Source organism: Scyliorhinus torazame, chromosome 27, assembly GCF_047496885.1.
Source record: "Scyliorhinus torazame isolate Kashiwa2021f chromosome 27, sScyTor2.1, whole genome shotgun sequence".
Lineage (NCBI taxonomy): Eukaryota > Metazoa > Chordata > Chondrichthyes > Carcharhiniformes > Scyliorhinidae > Scyliorhinus > Scyliorhinus torazame.
Window position 1 is genome coordinate 28,720,923 of NC_092733.1, and position 19,554 is coordinate 28,740,476.

General features: G+C 50.8%; 1 protein-coding gene across 6 annotated transcripts in view; it reads left to right on the plus strand.

The window, feature by feature from the left end:
* Positions 1–19,554, plus strand: part of LOC140403323 (adhesion G protein-coupled receptor L1-like) — a 1,433,961-nt gene that overhangs the window by 591,656 nt on the left and 822,751 nt on the right. For all 6 annotated transcript variants that reach the window (XM_072491182.1, XM_072491186.1, XM_072491185.1 and 3 more), the window contains one exon: positions 5,894–6,003. In XM_072491182.1, coding sequence (XP_072347283.1) covers positions 5,894–6,003 — 110 coding nt within the window. The remainder of the gene's footprint in view (positions 1–5,893; positions 6,004–19,554) is intronic.

Genomic DNA, 19,554 nt, shown 5'->3' on the forward strand with positions numbered 1-19,554 from the left:
CTCGGGGCAATCACTAGACGAGTTTGTTGAAAAACTCACCACGCTTGCCAGGGACTGTGACCATCAGGATGTGACAGGGGAAGTCCATATGAACCTGCACATCAGAGATGCTTTCGTGTCCGGCATCCGCTCGACCTACATCCGGCAGCGGCTGCTCGAAAACGGGGCAAAAGACCGCCAGGAGACGCTAACGCTCGCCTCCTCACTGGCGGTGGCCCGACATAACTTGGGTACGTATCCCGCGGACTCTGCCAGCCCCCGCCCCGGACTTCCTCAGACTCAACCGTATTACAGGCCTGTGCCACGCGGCGACCCGCTCACCATGGGGGCACACAATGCTACTTCTGCGGGCAGGGCCAGCACCCACGCCCACGCTGCCCAGCCCGCTCCGCGATCTGCAGCGACTGCGGGAAGAAAGGGCACTTTGCGAGGGTCTGCCTGGCCAGACCCAGGGGCCAGAAAAACAAAGAACAGCCAGCCCGAAAATCAGGCTCTCGGGCCCGCAGGCCTCGCAATGTTGCTGCGCACCGACCCGACACGCCTTCTTCTGACGCGTCATCAGCCTCGTGCGAATCATGGGATCGGCCATCTTGTCGGCGGCCATCTTCTCGACCCGACACGTGCGACCGACGGCGGCGGCCATTTTACGAGTCCGACTCGGCTGAGGACTCCGACTACCCGCGACTGGGTGCGATCTCCCTCGATCAAACTCGGCTAAAACACTATCTCCCTTCTTTCGTCTGATTTGTCGTCGTTTGAGATACGACCCACCACAATCATATCATCTGCAAACTTATAGATTGAATTGGAGTTATATCTTGCTACACAGTCGTGTGTGTATAGGGAGTACAGTAGAGGACTGAGCACATATCCTTGCAGGGCCCCGGTGTTGGGAACTATTGTGGCGGAGGTGTTGTTACCTATCCTGACAGATTTCCTTAGTTTTTTGAGGATGTGTCGGTTCTGTTGTGTTTTCTTGGTCGTAACGTCGACTTGGGTGGTTCAGGACAAAGTGGTGGTGATATACTCACCTAGGAATTTGAAGCTGTCAATCATCTGCTGAAGTGCAAAGGGACTTGGGAGTCCTAGTCCAGGATTCTCTAAAGGTAAACTTGCAGGTTGAGTCCGTAATTAAGAAAGCAAATGCAATGTTGTCATTTATCTCAAGAGGCTTGGAATATAAAAGCAGGGATGTACTTCTGAAGCTTTATAAAACTAGTTAGGCCCCATTTAGAATACTGTGAGCAATTTTGGGCCCCACACCTCAGGAAGGACATACTGGCACTGGAGCGGGTCCAGCGGAGATTCACACGGATGATCCCAGGAATGGTAGGCCTAGCATACGATGAACGTCTGAGGATCCTGGGATTATATTCATTGGAGTTTAGGAGGTTGAGGGGAGATCTAATAGAAACTTACAAGATAATGAATGGCTTAGATAGGGTGGACATAGGGAAGTTGTTTCCATGAGCAGGGGAGACTAGGACCCGGGGGCACAGCCTTAGAATAAAAGGGAGTCACTTTAGAACAGAGATGAGGAGAAATTTCTTCAGCCGGAGAGTGGTGGGTCTGTGGAATTCATTGCCACAGAGGGCGGTGGAGGCCGGGACGTTGAGTGTCTTTAAGACAGAAGTTGATAAATTCTTGATTTCTCGAGGAATTAAGGGCTATGGAGAGAGAGCGGGTAAATGGAGTTGAAATCAGCCATGATTGAATGGTGGAGTGGACTCGATGGGCCGAATGGCCTTACTTCCGCTCCTATGACTTATGGTCGTATCTCCACCTCAGCGCCATTGATGCTGACAGGGGTGTGTACAGTACTTTGCTTCCTGAAGTCAACGACCAGCTCTTTATTTTGGTGACATTGAGAGAGAGATTGTGGGTGGAATTCTCCGACCCCCTGCCGTGTCGGAGAATCGCCGGCGGGCCATGCGAATCGCGCCACGCCGCGCCGATGCAGAGCGGTGAATCGGCGTCATTGGGGCCGGCGTGGTCGGCGCGGCGCCAGTCAGGGTATGCGCCGATTCTCCGGCCCGGATGGGCCGAGCGGCCGTCGTCAAAAAGCCGAGGTCCCGCCGCCGCCGTTCTAACATCCTCTGAGCCGCCGGGACCTCGGCGTTGAAGGGTCCGGGGGCGGCCTGTGGGGGGGGGGAGGGGATTCCGACCCCAGGGGGGCCTCTGCAGTGGGCTGGCCCGCGGTTCGGGGCACTCCGATCAGCGGGCCGGCCTCTCTGACCCCCGGCCTCCTTTCCTCTGCGCCGGCTCCTGTAGCCCTACGCCCTTTGGCGTCGGGACCGGCGCGGGGAAGAAGTCCACTGCGCATGCGCTAGTTGGCGCCGATCCAACTGACCATCCACGGACCCCGCGGCGCCGGGTTCAGGCCAGGATCGGCACCGTGCTACCCCAGTGTGGGGCGCAGAATGGGGTCCCAGAACGGGCGCCGACGCAGGAATAAAAACTCTTTCAACGGCCCCCGACCGGCGCCGTGTCGTCGGCGCACGCGCGACTGCCATCGATTCTCCGGTCGCCGGAGAATCGCGTCCTGGCGTCGGAACTGATCGCGGGTCTGAGGCCCCCTTCTCCGCCCCGTGCCAAGCACCATTTTAGCGCAGAGGCTCGAAGAATACCGGCCTCTATCTACCTCCTGTACTCTGACTCATCAGTGTTCAATAGTTATTGCGCAATAGTCAATGCCAGGGGCTGTTTAGCACAGGGCTAAATCGCTGGCTTTGAAAGCAGACCAAGGCAGGTCAGCAGCACGGTTCAATTCCCGTACCAGCCTCCCCGAACAGGCGCCGGAATGTGGCGACTTTGGGCTTTTCACAGTAACTTCATTTGAAGCCTACTTGTGACAATAAGCGATTTTCAATGAACAGGAGCCTGACGTAGGAGTCATTGTTGTGGGATTAGTGCAAGATTAGGGATTGTTATTGTCAGTGCAGACTCGATGGGCCGAAGGAGCTTTTCTGCGCTGTACGACTCGATGACTGTGACTCCACCCTCACAGTCCAGCAGCCTGTTCATCAGTCCTTCCTGTTTTGTTTTTTGTAGCAGTGGACGTGTTTTGCCATTCTGGCCTTGCAGGGGTCCAGGAGCACTGGACATCAGCTTGACCAAGCTGGGATCCTTGGCTTCCTTCCTTGTTCCAACCTTGAACTGAGTTCCACCGCGTTACCAAATCCGTTTCTTCAGTCGTCCTTGAAAGCAGCCACTAACAGTCCATATTGAGGTCCAGCAGAGCTCCCCATTACCCAATCCAAAACAAACAGGTTTCATTTCAGGTAATAAAACATGCGGAATATCGGGACGCAAATAGAGCCACATTTAAAAAGTCAGCTCTGAGCGATTTCACAGTGCAAAAAATAGTGGAAAAAATGCCTGGATACAAAGTGTTGATGGCACAATTGTGCACAGTACAATATCGGGGTGAATTCTCCGCTGGCAGGGTTCTCAGTTCCGCTGGCAGTGAACCCCCTGCTCATGGATTTCCCGGGGGCGTGGGGGTGCCTACAATGGGAAATCCCGTTGGTCAGTGGTGGGAAGGGGGAATCCCGTGCCAGGGACGGCACGCTGCAGAGAAACACACGGCTGGGGAGGCAGAGAATTCACCCCATAGAAACATAGGAAATAGGAGCAGGAGTAGGCCATCTGGCCCCTCGAGCCTGCTCCGCCATTCAATGAGATCATGGCTGATCTTTTGTGGACTCAGCTCCACTTTCCGGCCCGAACACCATGACCCTTAATCCCTTTATTCTTCAAAAAACTATCTATCTTTATCTTAAAAACATTTAATGAAGGAACCTCTACTGCTTCACTGGGCAAGGAATTCCATAGATTCACAACCCTTTGGGTGAAGAAGTTCCTCCTAAACTCAATCCTAAATCTACTTCCCCTTATTTTGAGGCTATGCCCCCTAGTTCTGCTTTCACCCGCCAGTGGAAACATCCTGCCCGCATCTATCCTATCTATTCCCTTCATAATTTTATATGTTTCAATAAGATCCCCACCTCATCCTTCTAAATTCCAACGAGTCCAGTCCCAGTCTACTCAACCTCCCCTCGTAATCCAACCCCTTCAGCTCTGGGATTAACCTAGTGAATCTCCTCTGCACACCCTCCAGTGCCAGTACGTCCTTTCTCAGGTAACGAGACCAAAACTGAACACAATACTCCAGATGTGGCCTCACTAACACCTTATACAATTGCAGCATAACCTCCCTAGTCTTAAACTCCATCCCTCTAGCAATGAAGGACAAAATTCCATTTGCCTTCTTAATCACCTGTTGCACCTGTTAACCAACTTTTTGCGACTCATGCACTAGCACACCCAGGTCTCTCTGCACAGCAGCATGTTTTAATATTTTTTCATTTAAATAATAATCCCTTTTGCTGTTATTCCTACCAAAATGAATAACCTCACATTTGTCAACATTGTATTCCATCTGCCAGACCCTAGCCCATTCACTTAGCCTATCGAAATCCCTCTGCAGACTTCCAGTATCCTGAGCCTGTGACCCGTGGATCTAGCCCACCACCCCTCACCCCCACCCAGAGGGCACAACATTCCTGAATCCAGTCTGTCCATCCCTGTCAGAGTTTTATCCATCCCAATAAGACCCCAGTGAGCTCCCCAAAACAGAAAGGCGTCCCTGCCTCTGAGCCGGAAGCTCCGGGTTCGAGTCCCACCCCAGGACTTGACGGCCGGGGAAGGTGCTTTCGTAACGCGGCCAATCAGGTTGAGTGTGTCAACCTGCAAAATCCTTCCGAAGCCGCCAATGGCGGGAGAGACTCCTGGTGGACAATGTGATGGACAGAATCTCAGAGCCTGCAGACACAACATGCACGTCAAAGTGTGTGTAGCCACAGCAACCCGGACTCCATGGACCACTTCATGTACATGAGTGGACATGAGCATTATTATATAGACAAAGACTGCAGTCAGCTTCCAAAGACAGCAGATCAATGACTGGATCCGTAATTTTGTTAAGAAAGTAATGCTGGACCAGAAAGTAGAAAACTCCCTGCTCTTCAGATAGCTCATGGAATGGAATGGAACGGGAGTGTTTGATGGGACAGTGTAGAGGGAGCTTTACTCTGTATCGAACCCCATGCTGTACCTGTCCTGGGAGTGTTTGATGGGACAGTGTCGAGGGAGCTTTACTCTGTATCTAACCCACTATTGTACCTGTCCTGGGAGTGTTTGATGGGGACAGTGTAGAGGGAGCTTTACTCTGTATCTAACACCGTGCTGTAACTGTCCTGGGAGTGTTTGATGGGGACAGTGTATAGGGAGCTTTACTCTGTATCTAACCCCATTCTGTACATGTCCTGGGAGTGTTTGATGGGGACAGTGTAGAGGGAGCTTTACTCTGTATCTAACCCCATGCTGTACCTGTCCTGGGAGTGTTTGATGGGGACAGTGTAGAGGGAGCTTTACTCTGTATCGAACCCCGTGCTGTACCTGTCCTGGGAGTGTTTGATGGGGACAGTGTAGAGGGAGCTTTACTCTGTATCTAACGCGTGCTGTGCCTGTCCTGGGGGTGTTTGATGGGACAGTGTAGAGGAATTTTACTCTGTATCTAACCCCGTGCTGTACCTGTCCTGGGAGTGTTTGATGGGGACAGTGTGGAGGGAGCTTAACTCTGTATCTAACCCCGTGTTGTCCCTGCCCTGAGAGCATTTGACGGGGACAGTGTAGAGAGAGCTTAACTCTGTATCTAACCCCGTGCTGTACCTGCCCTGAGAGCGTTTGATGGGGACAGTGTGGAGGGAGCTTTACTCTGTATCTATCCCGTACTCTCTTTGCCCTGCAAGTTTAAAAACAGAATGTTGTATCTACTGCACTGTTTCCACAATGGATTCCAAATGGCTAATTGGTGGTGTCTCTTTGACAGGTGTAACAATCGCACGCAGTGTGTGGTGGTGGCAGGATCGGATGTCTTCCCTGACCCCTGCCCAGGAACCTACAAGTACTTGGAGATCCAATATGAGTGCGTGCCCTACAGTAAGTAGCAGCTCTCATTCTAATCTCACCTCATGGACTACTGCCCTTTTTAAAGAGCCTGTCATACATAAGAATGTCATTGAGAGTGTCCACAAGTGGAGGTGCACCCTGGGACTGTAATAACTGTTTTGTGTGCTGCTGGGGGGCCCAGACATCATGTTCTGGCCCTGTTGCCTGGTTGGTTTTAGCAGACAGTGTCTGTCCTCTATCACTTCCATTTCAGACAATCGCTAAGCATTGAATCCGGCCAGACAAGGCCCTGACGCCAAGCCGTGTGCCAAATGACTGGTCATTTGCTGCTAACCCTTTCCTTCTAACCCCGCTCACCGCTTCTTTTCAAGGCGTCTTCCTCGTTCCTCCTTTCTTCATCCCCTTTTCTCTCCCTACAGCACAGCGAGAAGAGGACATCGGCACCTTGAGGAGCTGCTCTGTGAGGGGTGGGAGGGGCACCTGAGAGTTTGCTCATTCGCGTCAAGTGGGACCCCCACGGTTCCACCATCGTAGACCGCGGTGTAGTCGGATAGGTCAAGGTTCAGCACCCCCCCGCAATTCCACAGCGCATAGTATAGCCTGCTGCAAGAGAGTCTGCACCCCACCATGCAGCATGGAAAGGTCGGATAAATTGAGTTTCCCAACCCCTCGTCACATGGTACAGTCTGAAAGATTGGCGGTCTGCATCCCCCTCAATCCCATGTCACATGGTACAGTCTGAAAGATTGGCGTTCTGCACCCCATCATATGTCACGTGGTACAGTCTGATAGGTTAGCGGTTTTCACTCCCCTCAATCACACGTCACATGGTACAGTCTGATAGATTGGCGGTCTGCACCCCCATTACACATCACATGGTACAGTCTGATAGATTGGCAATTGATACCCCCCTCAATCCCAGCTCACATGGAACAGTCTGATAGATTGGCGACCCGCACCCCCCTCAATCCCATCTCACATGGTGCAGACTGATAGATTGGCGATCCACACCCCCCCTCAATCCCATCTCACATGGTACAGTCTGATAGATTGGCGACCCGCACCCCACTCAATCCCATGTCACACGGTACAGTCTGATAGATTGGCGACCCGCACCCCACTCAATCCCATGTCACATGGTACAGTCTGATAGATTGGCGATCCACACCCCACCCCCCCCCCTCAATCCCATCTCACATGGTACAGTCTGATAGATTGGCGGTCCACACACCCCCCTCAATCCCCTGTTAGATAGATTGAAATGCAGTGAGGATTTTAAGTGAGGACAGTACATCACAGGCTTCCAAAAGATTCCAGAGCCCCCCGTTGCCACGGTTGCACATACCCTCACTGTTGGCTTTCTGGGTCCGTTCGTTAGCGTTTGAGTTGACCCGGTGAGCTGGCTCTGTGCCCAGCCCTGAGAGACTCTTTACAGTTCCCCCGGTCCACTGGCAGAGCCCTCGCTGAGATAGGTGAGGGCCAGGCAGCCCACACACCCGGCACTGCGGGATGCAAGGCCCCAGACCCAAAACTTCCTGGTGTCAAATGCCAGTTAGCAATAAATGGTCAGCCCCTCCGCCCACACTCCCCTTCCTCTCACAGAACCTGTGACGGGAGAAAGCTTTCGACAATGAAGGCGAAGAGTGAGCTTTGATGCAGTCGAAGCTCACGTGTCACAACTGGCCGCAACCATCCATCCAATGTAATGGTCGGAGATCTGAAAAAGTCTGGAATTCCCAGGAGCAGCTGAGTAAAGCTGGAACCAGACTCCATTTACAGGAGTCTGTTTGGGTTTTGAGCCCCACTCCTCAGGGAGGATATGTTAGCCCTTGGAGGGGGTGCAGCCAGATTCATCGTAATGCTACCAGGACTGACAGAGTTAGATGACCAAGGAAGATGGCGTAACCTAGGCCGATATCCCCTTGAATGCAGAAGATTGAGGTACATGGGATGATTCTAAAAAGGTTGATGAGCTAGGTAGAGAGAAACTATTGCCTCTGGTGGGGGTGGAGAGGGTTGGAACCAGGGGGCATAGCCTTAACATTAGAGCTAGGCCGTTCAGGGGCGACGAGCGGAAGCACTTCTTCACATGATGAGGCTAGAGAGCAACTGGAAATTTCAAAACTGAGGTGAATAGGCGGGTAAGGGTATCAAGGGATATGGATCTAAGTTGGGTAGGTGGAGTTAAAATCAGTTCTGATCCAGCTAGGTGGCAGCATGCGGTCGAGGGATGCGACGGCCTCCCGCCGGCCCTGTGTTCCTTACGGCCTAGAAACCTGCAAACCGCTGAAGCCTGTATTTTATTCATGCAAAGGGCTTCAGGCCGAGCAATCTACAACACACGGATCTGAAGTGGAACATTTTCCCGGCAAGATTCGGGCTGGGAGGGGTTTCAGAGGCTGGCGTCCAAGGTTCTGTTAGCACACATGGAGGTGAGGGTAGATCTCGGCCTTGTGCAATTGGCGACCTTATCGGGGTGCTTAAAATTTGTCTGAGGGCGCAACATGCTCCCAGATTTCTCATTGGGGCGGGGAGTGCAGAACAAGATGGCTGCCTCTGATATTGCCTCTTGCAGCCCCCTTCAATCAAACTACAGGGGAGTTGGGTGGGGTGGGGGTTGTTGGGCTGGCGGGGGGGTGGTAATGGGTGGGAGAGAGCCCAATGCACATCTTTGTTCTGCCATTGGAGGCACCAAAGCATCATCCAGTTGGGAGAACTCTTGCTTAGGAGTCAGAGAGTCTTGTGTTCGAGGTCTCCCGGGACTTGAGAAATTAATTTGGACTGAGACTCCAGCACACCACTGAGGGAGTGTGCTGCTATTAGACCAAGGCCGAAGCCAAAGTCCCCATGATAATACTTCTTTGAATCCCTACAGTGCAGAAGGAGGCCATTTGGCCCATCGAGTCTGCGCCGACCCTCCGAAAGAGCGTCCTACCTCGGCCCACTCCCCCCGCTCTATCCCCGTAACTCCAGCTATCCCGCACGCCTTTGGCCTGTGTAAGGCAACCAGAGCATCCGGCGGAAACCCATGCAGACACGGGGAGAGCGCGCAAACTCCACGCAGCCAGTCACCCGAGGCCGGAATCGAACCCGGGTGCCTGGCGCTGCGAGAGAGCAGTGCTAACCACTGCCCTGCCACCCATTTCGAAGGAGTGCGGTGACGTTTTCTCAGGTGCCTGGCTCATAGTTGGAAGGTTGTGTGGTCGTTCTCATAGTCCCAGGAGCCTGTGTGAGCTCCCTGAGCACTAATTGGCTACTGCCCTTCCTGCATTACAATGGAGAGTACACTTCAAAAGTGCAGTCACTACCTGTAAAGGAGCTTAGGGCCATCCTGATCTTGTGCAAGGGGGCGTATTAATGCAAGCTCTACCTTTCCTTAATGGAAATGGACCATTGGCATATTCCAATCCCGCAGTCGGAACAAATCCGCAATCCTTTAGCTTCCAGCGTTAGGGTTGATGTATGGATATGAATTACATCGCAAAAAATAACTTGTAATTACATTGAGCCTTTGCTACAGCAGAACGTCCCAAAACACCTCACCGATATGTACTCGAGAATATTGAGCTGAGGTAAAGATATAGACTAACCCAAAAGCTTGGGCAAAGCGACAGGTTTAAGCAGAGTCTTAAAGGAAGAACGGCAGGTGGCGAGGCCAGGGAGCTCACCCAGGAGAATTCTAGAGCCAAGGCCGCCAAATTCATATCACCAATATTGGGGCAGAGGGAATGGAGAAGGCTGTGTGTACTTGTGCCGCAACAGTAGGGGGAGCACTTCCTGCACATGTGCAGTTGCTGTTTCTCGACGGTGTCAGTTGCTTGCATTAAAACGAACAAACTGGCTTGACACAGACTAACAAAGAAGCTCAAGTTACCCATTCCTAGGCCTGTGCAGCCCTGAACCAATGGCAAGTTCTTGCACCGAGCTGGCCTATTGTTTATCAAATGCTTCCTCTGTAAAACATACTCCTGCCGATTCTGTAAATGATGAAGATACACAATCAGGAGATTGCGGTCAATGAGATTCCCTGCATCCAATAAACGTGGAGGAGAATTGATTGTATTAATTGATAATAAATGAAGTATTTGGTAGAAATCAATAAAGGTTCAGGAATTTGACAATATTTAAAAGAAAACACATTACCCAGCATGGGGCTTGAACCCATGTTCCATGGTTTGAGAGTCCTATTAACTCACCACTGAGTTAACCGGCAACGTTTAGGAAGTCGGTCTGCAAAGACAGAACATAAATGGAGACAGTTCACTTCCAAGGTTTAGGTTACATGGGACAAACCTGCAAGCGATGTAACAGGCAGGAAGGGTATCAAAGAGGCTCACTGGTGGCCACATATTCTGAACTGCTGCCGCCGATTGGACAGGCGTCAGGAACAGTTTCCCGTGGGCCCAGTGGGTATGGCGCGACTCTCCCTGACACCCTTACGGCCGGTGGCAGGAGTCAGAGTGAATGGAGAATGCAGAGGGCATCACTGCCGCCGAGGGTGGTCCAAGTACATCCTACCGGTGGAGCAACGATGGGGAAGGGAGCAGAGGGCGATAGGTATGGGGTGGCGGAGAGGTGGTTAGAGTGGAGCAGGCTTGTACGGACAAACAGGGACATCCAATCCCGAGGGCATCGCCAATACAAAATAATGGGCTGAGGGGGTTTACCAGGAGCAGAGAAACTGAGACAAGTGGAGACAAATCATTGAAGGTGGCACAGCTGATTCAGACCACCTGGAGCCATGTTTTGTTATACTCTTGATGTAGAATAAGCTGCTTCCTTGATGTGCACTCTGACAAAGGAAGGTTCAGACTTGGAGATAGCTTCAACACGTTTATTAAACTATTAACAATTCTCCTACTTGGATTCGACGCTACTGTTAATCCTGCTATAGCTACTCAGACTGACGAACCAGTCTGCTACAATCCACGTGGTGGGAGTGATGTTCAATCAACCCTGTGTCTGTACTCACTGAGTGTCTCCACTGGAAAGAGACTGAGCATGTGTGATGTGTCCTTTTATATGGGTTGGTGTAATGCCCCCCTGTGGTAGTGTCACCTCTGTGTGTATCGTGACTGCCCATTGGTCGTGTCCTATCTTACCGGCCTATTGGTTGACTGCCTGTGTGTCATGTCTCTGGTGCTCCCTCTAGTGTCTTGCTAGGTGTAGTGTATGTACATTAACCCTTTGTGTACTTACAGTGATGTATGTCACCACATCCTCTATTTTTTCGTGTTACATATTTTCTGTACAGTGTTAAAGAAAATTGAACAAACTTGGTAGATGAGTGATACTCTGTACAAGTTATGATAACAGTGATCACTAAACAATAAGTCCAAATCATATGCATGAGTCCAAAGTTCATTAATTGTTATGGTCGGGTGGTTTTCTTGTTTGGTTGGTGAGTTGGTGATGTTGATGGTGGCATTGCATTGTAAACGCCCTCAGTGTCCCTGTGCTGAAGGAACCGAGAAGTGGTCAACTCACTTCGTTGTCGGATTTGGATTCTTTTTTTTCTTTCGATGCTTGTGGTGGTAATTCTTGATGGCATCTGTCCTGAAAGCCAGGTTGCCTGTTGGTAGTGCAACAAACGTGAATTGGTAAGATGCATTGTCCTGCCATGGCATGTCATTGTACTGAGCTGAGCAGTAACAGTGTCCCGTATTGGCAGAGTTGTACCATGTCGTACCAGTCGTAGTTCCATAGGTGTTATTTTTGTCGTGCTTGTTGTCGACGTTGTTGCCTTTGGTACGCTTCTTGCTATTGTCTTTGATGTTGTTGTTGTGGTTGGTTTTGTTGCCATGTTTGCTGCGCTCAAGGACTACACTCTGTGGATAATACGAGTCCTTCACAGAGTTACTCGTGTTAGCGAGCTTTGTGGCGTCTGCTGTTTCCTTGAGCGTGCCGTCGCTGAGTTTGCGGCTCTCCCCATCTGGAGTCATGTCCGGCTTACTTGAATCAGCTTTGGCTTGTCGATGCTCCCGTCTGGAGTCTGGTCTGTTTCACCTGAGTCAGTTTTGGTTTGTCGATGCTCCCCTTCTGGAGCCCTTTCTGGTTCACCTGAATAGGCTTTGGTTTCTTGATGCTCCCCGTCCGGAGTCACTGCAGGTTCACTTGCATCTTTTGAAGTTTCGTAATCCTCCCCGTACGGGGTCAAAACAGTCAGGAATGCATTTGCTTGTGGAGAGGCTCGAGCGAATGAGGTTTGAATTAACGTGGTGTCACCGGAGTCACCAGTAGTCTCACTATGATTATCGAGTGCCTCTGTACATTTAAGCTGACGTCTGTCACGTTGCACATCTGGTATGGGAAGTGGGATGCCGTCGTCACTTGTCTCACATACAGTGGGTAGAGCCTCAGTGTCTTCTTGTCGTTCACTTGAGCTGGGCGGACCGTCAGAGTCTTCTTCTAGTGGCTCAAACAATCTGGGTGGACTGTCATAGTCTGCTTGCTGTAAATTTGAACGTGGTAGACTGTCAGAGTCTTCTTGTTCACTGGAGCCTGGTAGACTATCATAGTCTTCTTCTTGTTCACTGGAGCGTGGTAGACTGTCATAGTCTGCTTACTGCACACTTGAGCATGGCAGACTTGCATTGTCTGCTGCTGGTTGCTCAGAGGAGGTTGCTCGACCCTCATGGTCTTGTTCATGCAAGGACTGCGCTTTGGAGTCTTGCATTGCTTCTGTCGTGGAGGCTGTCCACGAGCTCACTGTGGAGGCTTGTGTCACTGGAGTCACTTCTTGTGTGGTGACGTGCAGTTGTCTCGCTGTGGAGTATTTCATCACTTTCTGTGTGGAGGCTGGGACCCTTTGTGGTGCGTTGACCACTCTCTGTTTGGAGTCGGGGACCCTTCGCGGTGCGTGGACCACTCTCTGTGTGGCAGCAGGCCACTCTCTGTGGGCTTGTACCGCTCTCTGTCTCTTGGTGTCAGGCCGCACCATAATCCTGCAGTCACGAGTCGGGATGTCATATCTGCTGGGCTGGAGATCCTCAAATCCGAAGAACTCGTCGTCGGGGTCGTCAATGTGCAACAAGTCTAGTTGCGGTTCGGATTTGGTACTGGGGTAGCCTCCCAAGGTGAAAGCTTCGTCTGAGTCATTGTCTTCCAAGACCATATCATCACGTTTTGTGTCGGAGCTGGCATTGGGCTCACGATGTCCAAAGAAGAATTCAAGGTCTGAGTCACAGTCTTCAAGGACTGTATTATCTCTTTGGGCAGTGCTGACTGCTGGTTGCAGGGTTCTGCGGAGGTTACTTTCAGCTACTGGTCGAATTTCAAGCATTGTGCTGTCGTTCCAGGTGAAAGAATCTGGTTTTGAGGCTTTACATTTTTTTTTTCGTGTTTCGGGACATTTCCCCTTTAAGTGGGCGTGGTCCGGGGCCTCTGACATCATGACCCTTGTGACGTGGAGCGTAGGAAGCGATTGCGCATGCGCAGATCGCTGTTCCTTTACTTGGGGCCTTGTTCTCAATTGCGCATGCGCGGCTGCTTGGTACTGGAGCTGCTGTGGAACCGGAATCCCGAACATCATCTTGCCTGGCTTTTGTTGCTGGTTGTCACTGTTTTGTTGAGTTGAGCTGTATGGATTTAAACAGTGACTCACTGGTACCATGTTTTGTTATACTCTTGACGTAGCATAAGCTGCTTCCTTGATGTGCACTCTGACAAAGGAAGGTTCAGACTTGGAGATAGCTTTCACACATTTATTAAACTATTAACAATTCTCCTACTTGGATTCGATGCCATTGTTAATCCTGCTATAGCTACTCAGACTGACGAACCAGTCTGCTACAATCCACGTGGTGGGTGTGATGTTCAATCAACCCTGTGTCTGTACTCACTGAGTGTCTCCACTGGAAAGAGACTGAGCATGTGTGCTGTGTCCTTTTATATGGGTTGGTGTAATGCCCTCCTGTGGTAGTGTCACCTCTGTGTGTATCGTGACTGCCCATTGGTCGTGTCCTATCTTACTGACCTATTGGTTGACTGCCTGTGTGTCATGTCTCTGGTGCTCCCTCTAGTGTCTAGCTAGGTGTAGTGTATGTACATTAGCCCTTTGTGTACTTACAGTGATGGATATCACCACAGAGTCTTGTGCACAGTTTTGGTCCTCTTATGAGAGGAAAGATGTAGTGGTATTGGAGGCAGTTCAGAGGCGGTTCACTTGATTGATCCCAGAGATGAGGGGTTTGTCATATGAGGAGAGATTGAACAGTTTAGGCCTGTACTCTCTAGAGTTTAGAAGAATGAGGGGAGATCAAATTGAAGTATACAAGATGATAAAAGGAATGGATAAAGTAGACGTGGAGCGGATGCTTCCTCTTGTGGGGCATTCGAGAAAGAGAGGTCGCAGTCTTAGGATAAGAGGACGCAAATTTAAAACAGAAGAGGAGAGACTACTTCTCCCAAAGGGTTGCGAATCAGTGGAATTCGCTACCCCAGAGTGCGGTGGATTATCATCGAATTTACAGTGCAGAAGGAGGCCATTCGGCCCATCAAGTCTGCACCGGCTCTTGGAAAGAGCACCCTACCCAAGGTCAACACCTCCACCCTATCCCCATAACCCAGTAACCCCACCCAACATTAAGGGCAATTTTGGACACTAAGGGCAACTTAGCATGGCCAATCCACCTAAACTGCACATCTTTGGACTGTGGGAGGAAACCGGAGCACCCGGAGGAAACCCATGCACACACGAGGAGGATGTGCAGACTCTGCACAGACAGTGACCCAAGCCGGGAATCAAACCTGGGACGCTGGAGCTGTGAAGCGATTGTGCTAACCACTATGCTACCGTGCTGCCCCATGCTGGGACAGTGAGTAAATTTGAGGAAGAGTTAGACAGATATTTAATTGGTAATGGGTTGAAGGGTTATGGAGAACGGGCAGGACGGGGGAATTAAGGGCAGGATGAGATCAGCCATGATCGAATGGCAGGAGCAGACTCGATGGGCCGAATGGCCTAATTCTGTTCCTATATCTTATGAACGTATGAAGATTGGGGAAGTTAAAGGCATAGGAGATCCTGGGTTTTAGAAATTGAGGCATTGAGCACAAAGGGAAGGAGCTTTTGATGAACCTTTAACATAGGTTCACCCTCAATTGGGGTTTTGTGTCCCATTCTGGATGTGCTAGTTTTAGTAAAAATTCACAACAGGTTAACTGGTTACAGACAAAGTCAGCTGAAAGTACGGGTGATTTCTGATGAGACCAGTAAAATCCAACTTAGACCCGTTCCAAACCAGTTGCCCCAGTTCAGGCAAGTTAACCTGTAACTGGTCTGAATTGGTTTCTGTTTCCCCACAGGGGGATTGGGCCAATCATCTATTTCTGAATGGTAAGTTCTGCTGGGCCTGATAGCACTTGCTGGTGGGTAATTTATGGGTGTCCATTGGATCTGCTGCATGCTCGCAGACCTCTCTTACATATCACATTGGATGCTATCATGGCGAGGGCTTCGGACCTAGGCAGGCACATCATGACATTAGGCCATGTCGAACGTGGATTTGACACCAGTGTTGTTGTTTCGGTGCTCAACGCTCCAACTGATGTCCTGTCTTAAATCGCGCATGGCTCAACGTGCATTAAGTAGCAGAAATAATCCCCCACACCAGCGCTACAGTTAAAGAGATTGCCAACTCCTTACAGGATAGTTGTTGATTGATGCCCCCCCCCCCCCCCCCCCCCCCCGGCTGTTGTCCAATTGGACACATATTTGGTGCTCTCTAGAGTTTGGTACAGGGAAGTGATTCTCCAGGAGGCTTCTACAAAAAACTAGTTTCTCCCAGGTATTGGTGCCCAGTCAGGCATTCCTCTTGAACGGTGGCACAGCGGTTAGCGCTGCTGCCTCACAGCCCGGGGACCCCGGTTCGATTCTGGCCTCGGGTGACTGTCCATGTGGAGTTTGCACGCGTCTGCGTGGGTTTCCACCGGGTGCTCCGGTTTCCTCCCACAGTCCAAAAATGTGCAGGTTAGGTGAACTGGCCATGATAAAATTGCCTCTTAATGTCAGGGATGTGCAGGTTAGGTTACGGGAATAGGGTGGAATGGACGGCGGGAGTGGATATGGGTAGGGTGCTCTTTCGGAGGGTCAGTGAGGACTCGATGGGACAAAACACCCCCTTCTGCAGTGTAGGGATTCTATAATTCTCCGAGCAAACACTAAATGCCTGAGAAGCGGTCACACGGAGCAGTACAAGGGGCTAGAAGAGGGAGGAGAAGGTGTGGGGGGGGGGATAGGCTTAACAGCAGGAAAACAGGTTAGTCCGGGTGCCCGGGGAGCAAATCCATGAGCTGAACCTCAGCAAGGGACGACATTTGAGATGTCTGCACTTCATGAGGGCGTCCTTCACTGAAGTCTGCTGCAACCAAAACTGCAATCTCAGCGAAGAACAGGTATTCCACTGCCAGTGGCTGTGCAGGTGACCAAAGGGACACACGCCTATGCCAAAGAGAAGCAGACACAGGGAAGACATGACCTCGCTCAGGATTGTAGACTCCCCCATGGCGTAGGCGGACCGTATGACCGTTTGCACAATGCTATGTCAGCTCGGTCATGTTCTAGAACCGAAGGGAATTCCGTAGTGCTGGTTTAGCTCACTGGGCTAAATCGCTGGCTTTTAAAGCGGACCGAGGTAGGCCAGCAGCACGGTTCAATTCCCGTACCAGCCTCCCTGAACAGGCGCCGGAATGTGGCGACTAGGGGCTTTTCACAGTAACTTCATTTGAAGCCTACTTGTGACAATAAGCGATTTTCATTTTCATTCCATTCCCTTTCTCATGCAGCGCTCTGCCGCCATCAGCAGAAGATCCTGCGGGTCAATGCCCTGTACCCTGGCAGCAGTCGCGCTATCTTCATTCCGATTCATACGGCTGAGCATTTGGCACCAGCGCAGCAAACCAGAGGGTGACCTCTGCCCAACGCGGGCTGCCCACAGATCACACGCCTCATGATTCCTGTGCGTGCAAGTGAAAGTCATGCTGACGCACGGAATCTGATGGAGCAGACCACTGCCGTAATGGAACCATGGGCTGAATACCCACACCACTGCTGTGGCAGACACCCATTCGGTGCCTGGAGTAAATACTCTCACCGGCGCTGAAGTGAATGCCCAGCGATGGCACAGGATTAATACTGGGATGAATGGCAACACAATACGAGGGTGATTGGCTTGTGGATCGGACTTGCTGGATAATGGTCAAACTGGCGTAACTCATCTACTGCTACTGGTACACGACTCATATAGAGAACTCTCTCCCTGCGGCACTGGGCTCAGCATCTGACCTCGCCTCCTGTTCCCTGTGTAAAAATTGCCTCCTTCGCACCTGCCTCATGCCTACCTGCAGCTGGAACCCTCAATCATGCTCATGCGACCTCCAGACTCATCTCTTCCAATGATGTCCTGGCCGCCCAGCCCTTCTCCCACTCTGCTGAATATCACTGAAAGGAGAGACTCACCCGGACAAATGCAAGAATGCCAAATTTCAAACAATCGCAACAATTCAGAAAAGGTGTGCTGATTAACTGGCATATCGACTGACTGGTTGACGCATTGCCATGGAGAAAGTCACTGGGGACTATTACCCCCAAGCTCCTCGGTAATTCTAAACAAGGCGCAAGACTTGAGCTGGATCCTTATGTGTGCTGCAATGGGACCCCACCATCAGCTCCAACACTGAGGAATGTGAGGAGCTAATATCAGAGTTTTTTTCCCCCCAATTGCCAGTGTGCAGATTTTCCCAGTACCGCTGTGGGTATTTCCCCCAGTGCTACTGTGGGTATTTCCCCCAGTGTTAGTGTAGGTACCCAGTGTCAATGTGGATATTACCCCCAGTGCCACTGTGGGCATTTCCCCCAGTGCTAGTATTGATATTTAGCCCACATCCAGTGGGGGATTTTTCCAAGTACCAGTGAGGGTGTTTTTCCCAGTGCCAGTGTGGGTATTTTCCCAGTGCCAGTGTGGGTATTTTCCCAGTGTGAGTGTGGGCATTTTCCCAGTGTGAGTGCGGGTATTTTCCCCCGTGCCTGTGTGGGTTTTTCCCTCAGTGCCAGTGTGAATATTTTCCCCAGTATTAGTGTAGGTACTTTCCCAATGACAGTCTGAATATTTCAGCCAGTATTAGAACATAGAACATAGAACATAGAAAAATACAGCACAGAACAGGCCCTTAGGCCCACGATGTTGTGCCGAACCTTTGTCCTAGATTAATCATAGATTATCATTGAATTTACAGTGCAGAAGGAGGCCATTCGGCCCTTTGAGTCTGCACCGGCTCTTGGAAAGAGCACCCTACCCAAACTCAACACCTCCACCCAACACTAAGGGCAATTTTGGACACTAAGTTCAATTTATCATGGCCAATCCACCTAACCTGCACATCTTTGGACTGTGGGAGGAAACCGGAGCACCCGGAGGAAACCCACGCAGACATGGGGAGGACGTGCAGACTCCGCACAGACAGTGATCCAAGCCGGAATCGAACCTGGGACCCTGGAGCTGTGAAGCAATTGTGCTATCCACAATGCTACCGTGCTGCCCTTAAGAACAAATAAATCTACACTATATCATTTTACTGTAATCCATGTACCTATCCAATAGCTGCTTGAAGGTCCCTAATGTTTCCGACTCAACTACTTCCACAGGCAGTGCATTTCATGCCCCCACTACTCTCTGGGTAAATAACCTACCTCTGACATCCCCCCTATATCTTCCACCATTCACCTTAAATTTATGTCCCCTTGTAATGGTTTGTTCCACCCGGGGGAAAAGTCTCTGACTGTCTACTCTATCTATTCCCCTGGTCATCTTATAAACCTCTATCAAGTCGCCCCTCATCCTTCTCCTTTCTAATGAGAAAAGGCCTAGCACCCTCAACCTTTCCTCGTAAGACCTACTCTCCATGCCAGGCAACATCCTGGTAAATCTCCTTTGCACCTTTTCCAAAGCTTCCACATCCTTCCTAAAATGAGGCGACCAGAACTGTACACAGTACTCCAAATGTGGCCTTACCAAAGTTTTGTACAGCTGCATCATCACCTCACGGCTCTTAAATTCAATCCCTCTGTTAATGAACGCGAGCACACCATAGGCCTTCTTCACAGCTCTATCCACTTGAGTGGCAACTTTCAAAGATGTATGAACATAGACCCCAAGATCTCTCTGCTCCTCCACATTGCCAAGAACTCTACCGTTAACCCTGTATTCCGCATTCATATTTGTCCTTCCAAAATGGACAACCTCACACTTTTCAGGGTTAAACTCCATTTGCCACTTCTCAGCCCAGCTCTGCATCCTATCTATGTCTCTTTGCAGCCGACAACAGCCCTCCTCACTATCCACAACTCCACCAATCTTCGTATTGTCTGCAAATTTACTGACCCACCCTTCAACTCCCTCATCCAAGTCATTAATGAAAATCACAAACAGCAGAGGACCCAGAACTGATCCCTGCGGTACGCCACTGGTAACTGGGATCCAGGCTGAATATTTGCCATCCACCACCACTCTCTGACTTCTATCGGTTAGCCAGTTCGTTATCCAACTGGCCAAATTTCCCACTATCCCATGCCTCCTTACTTTC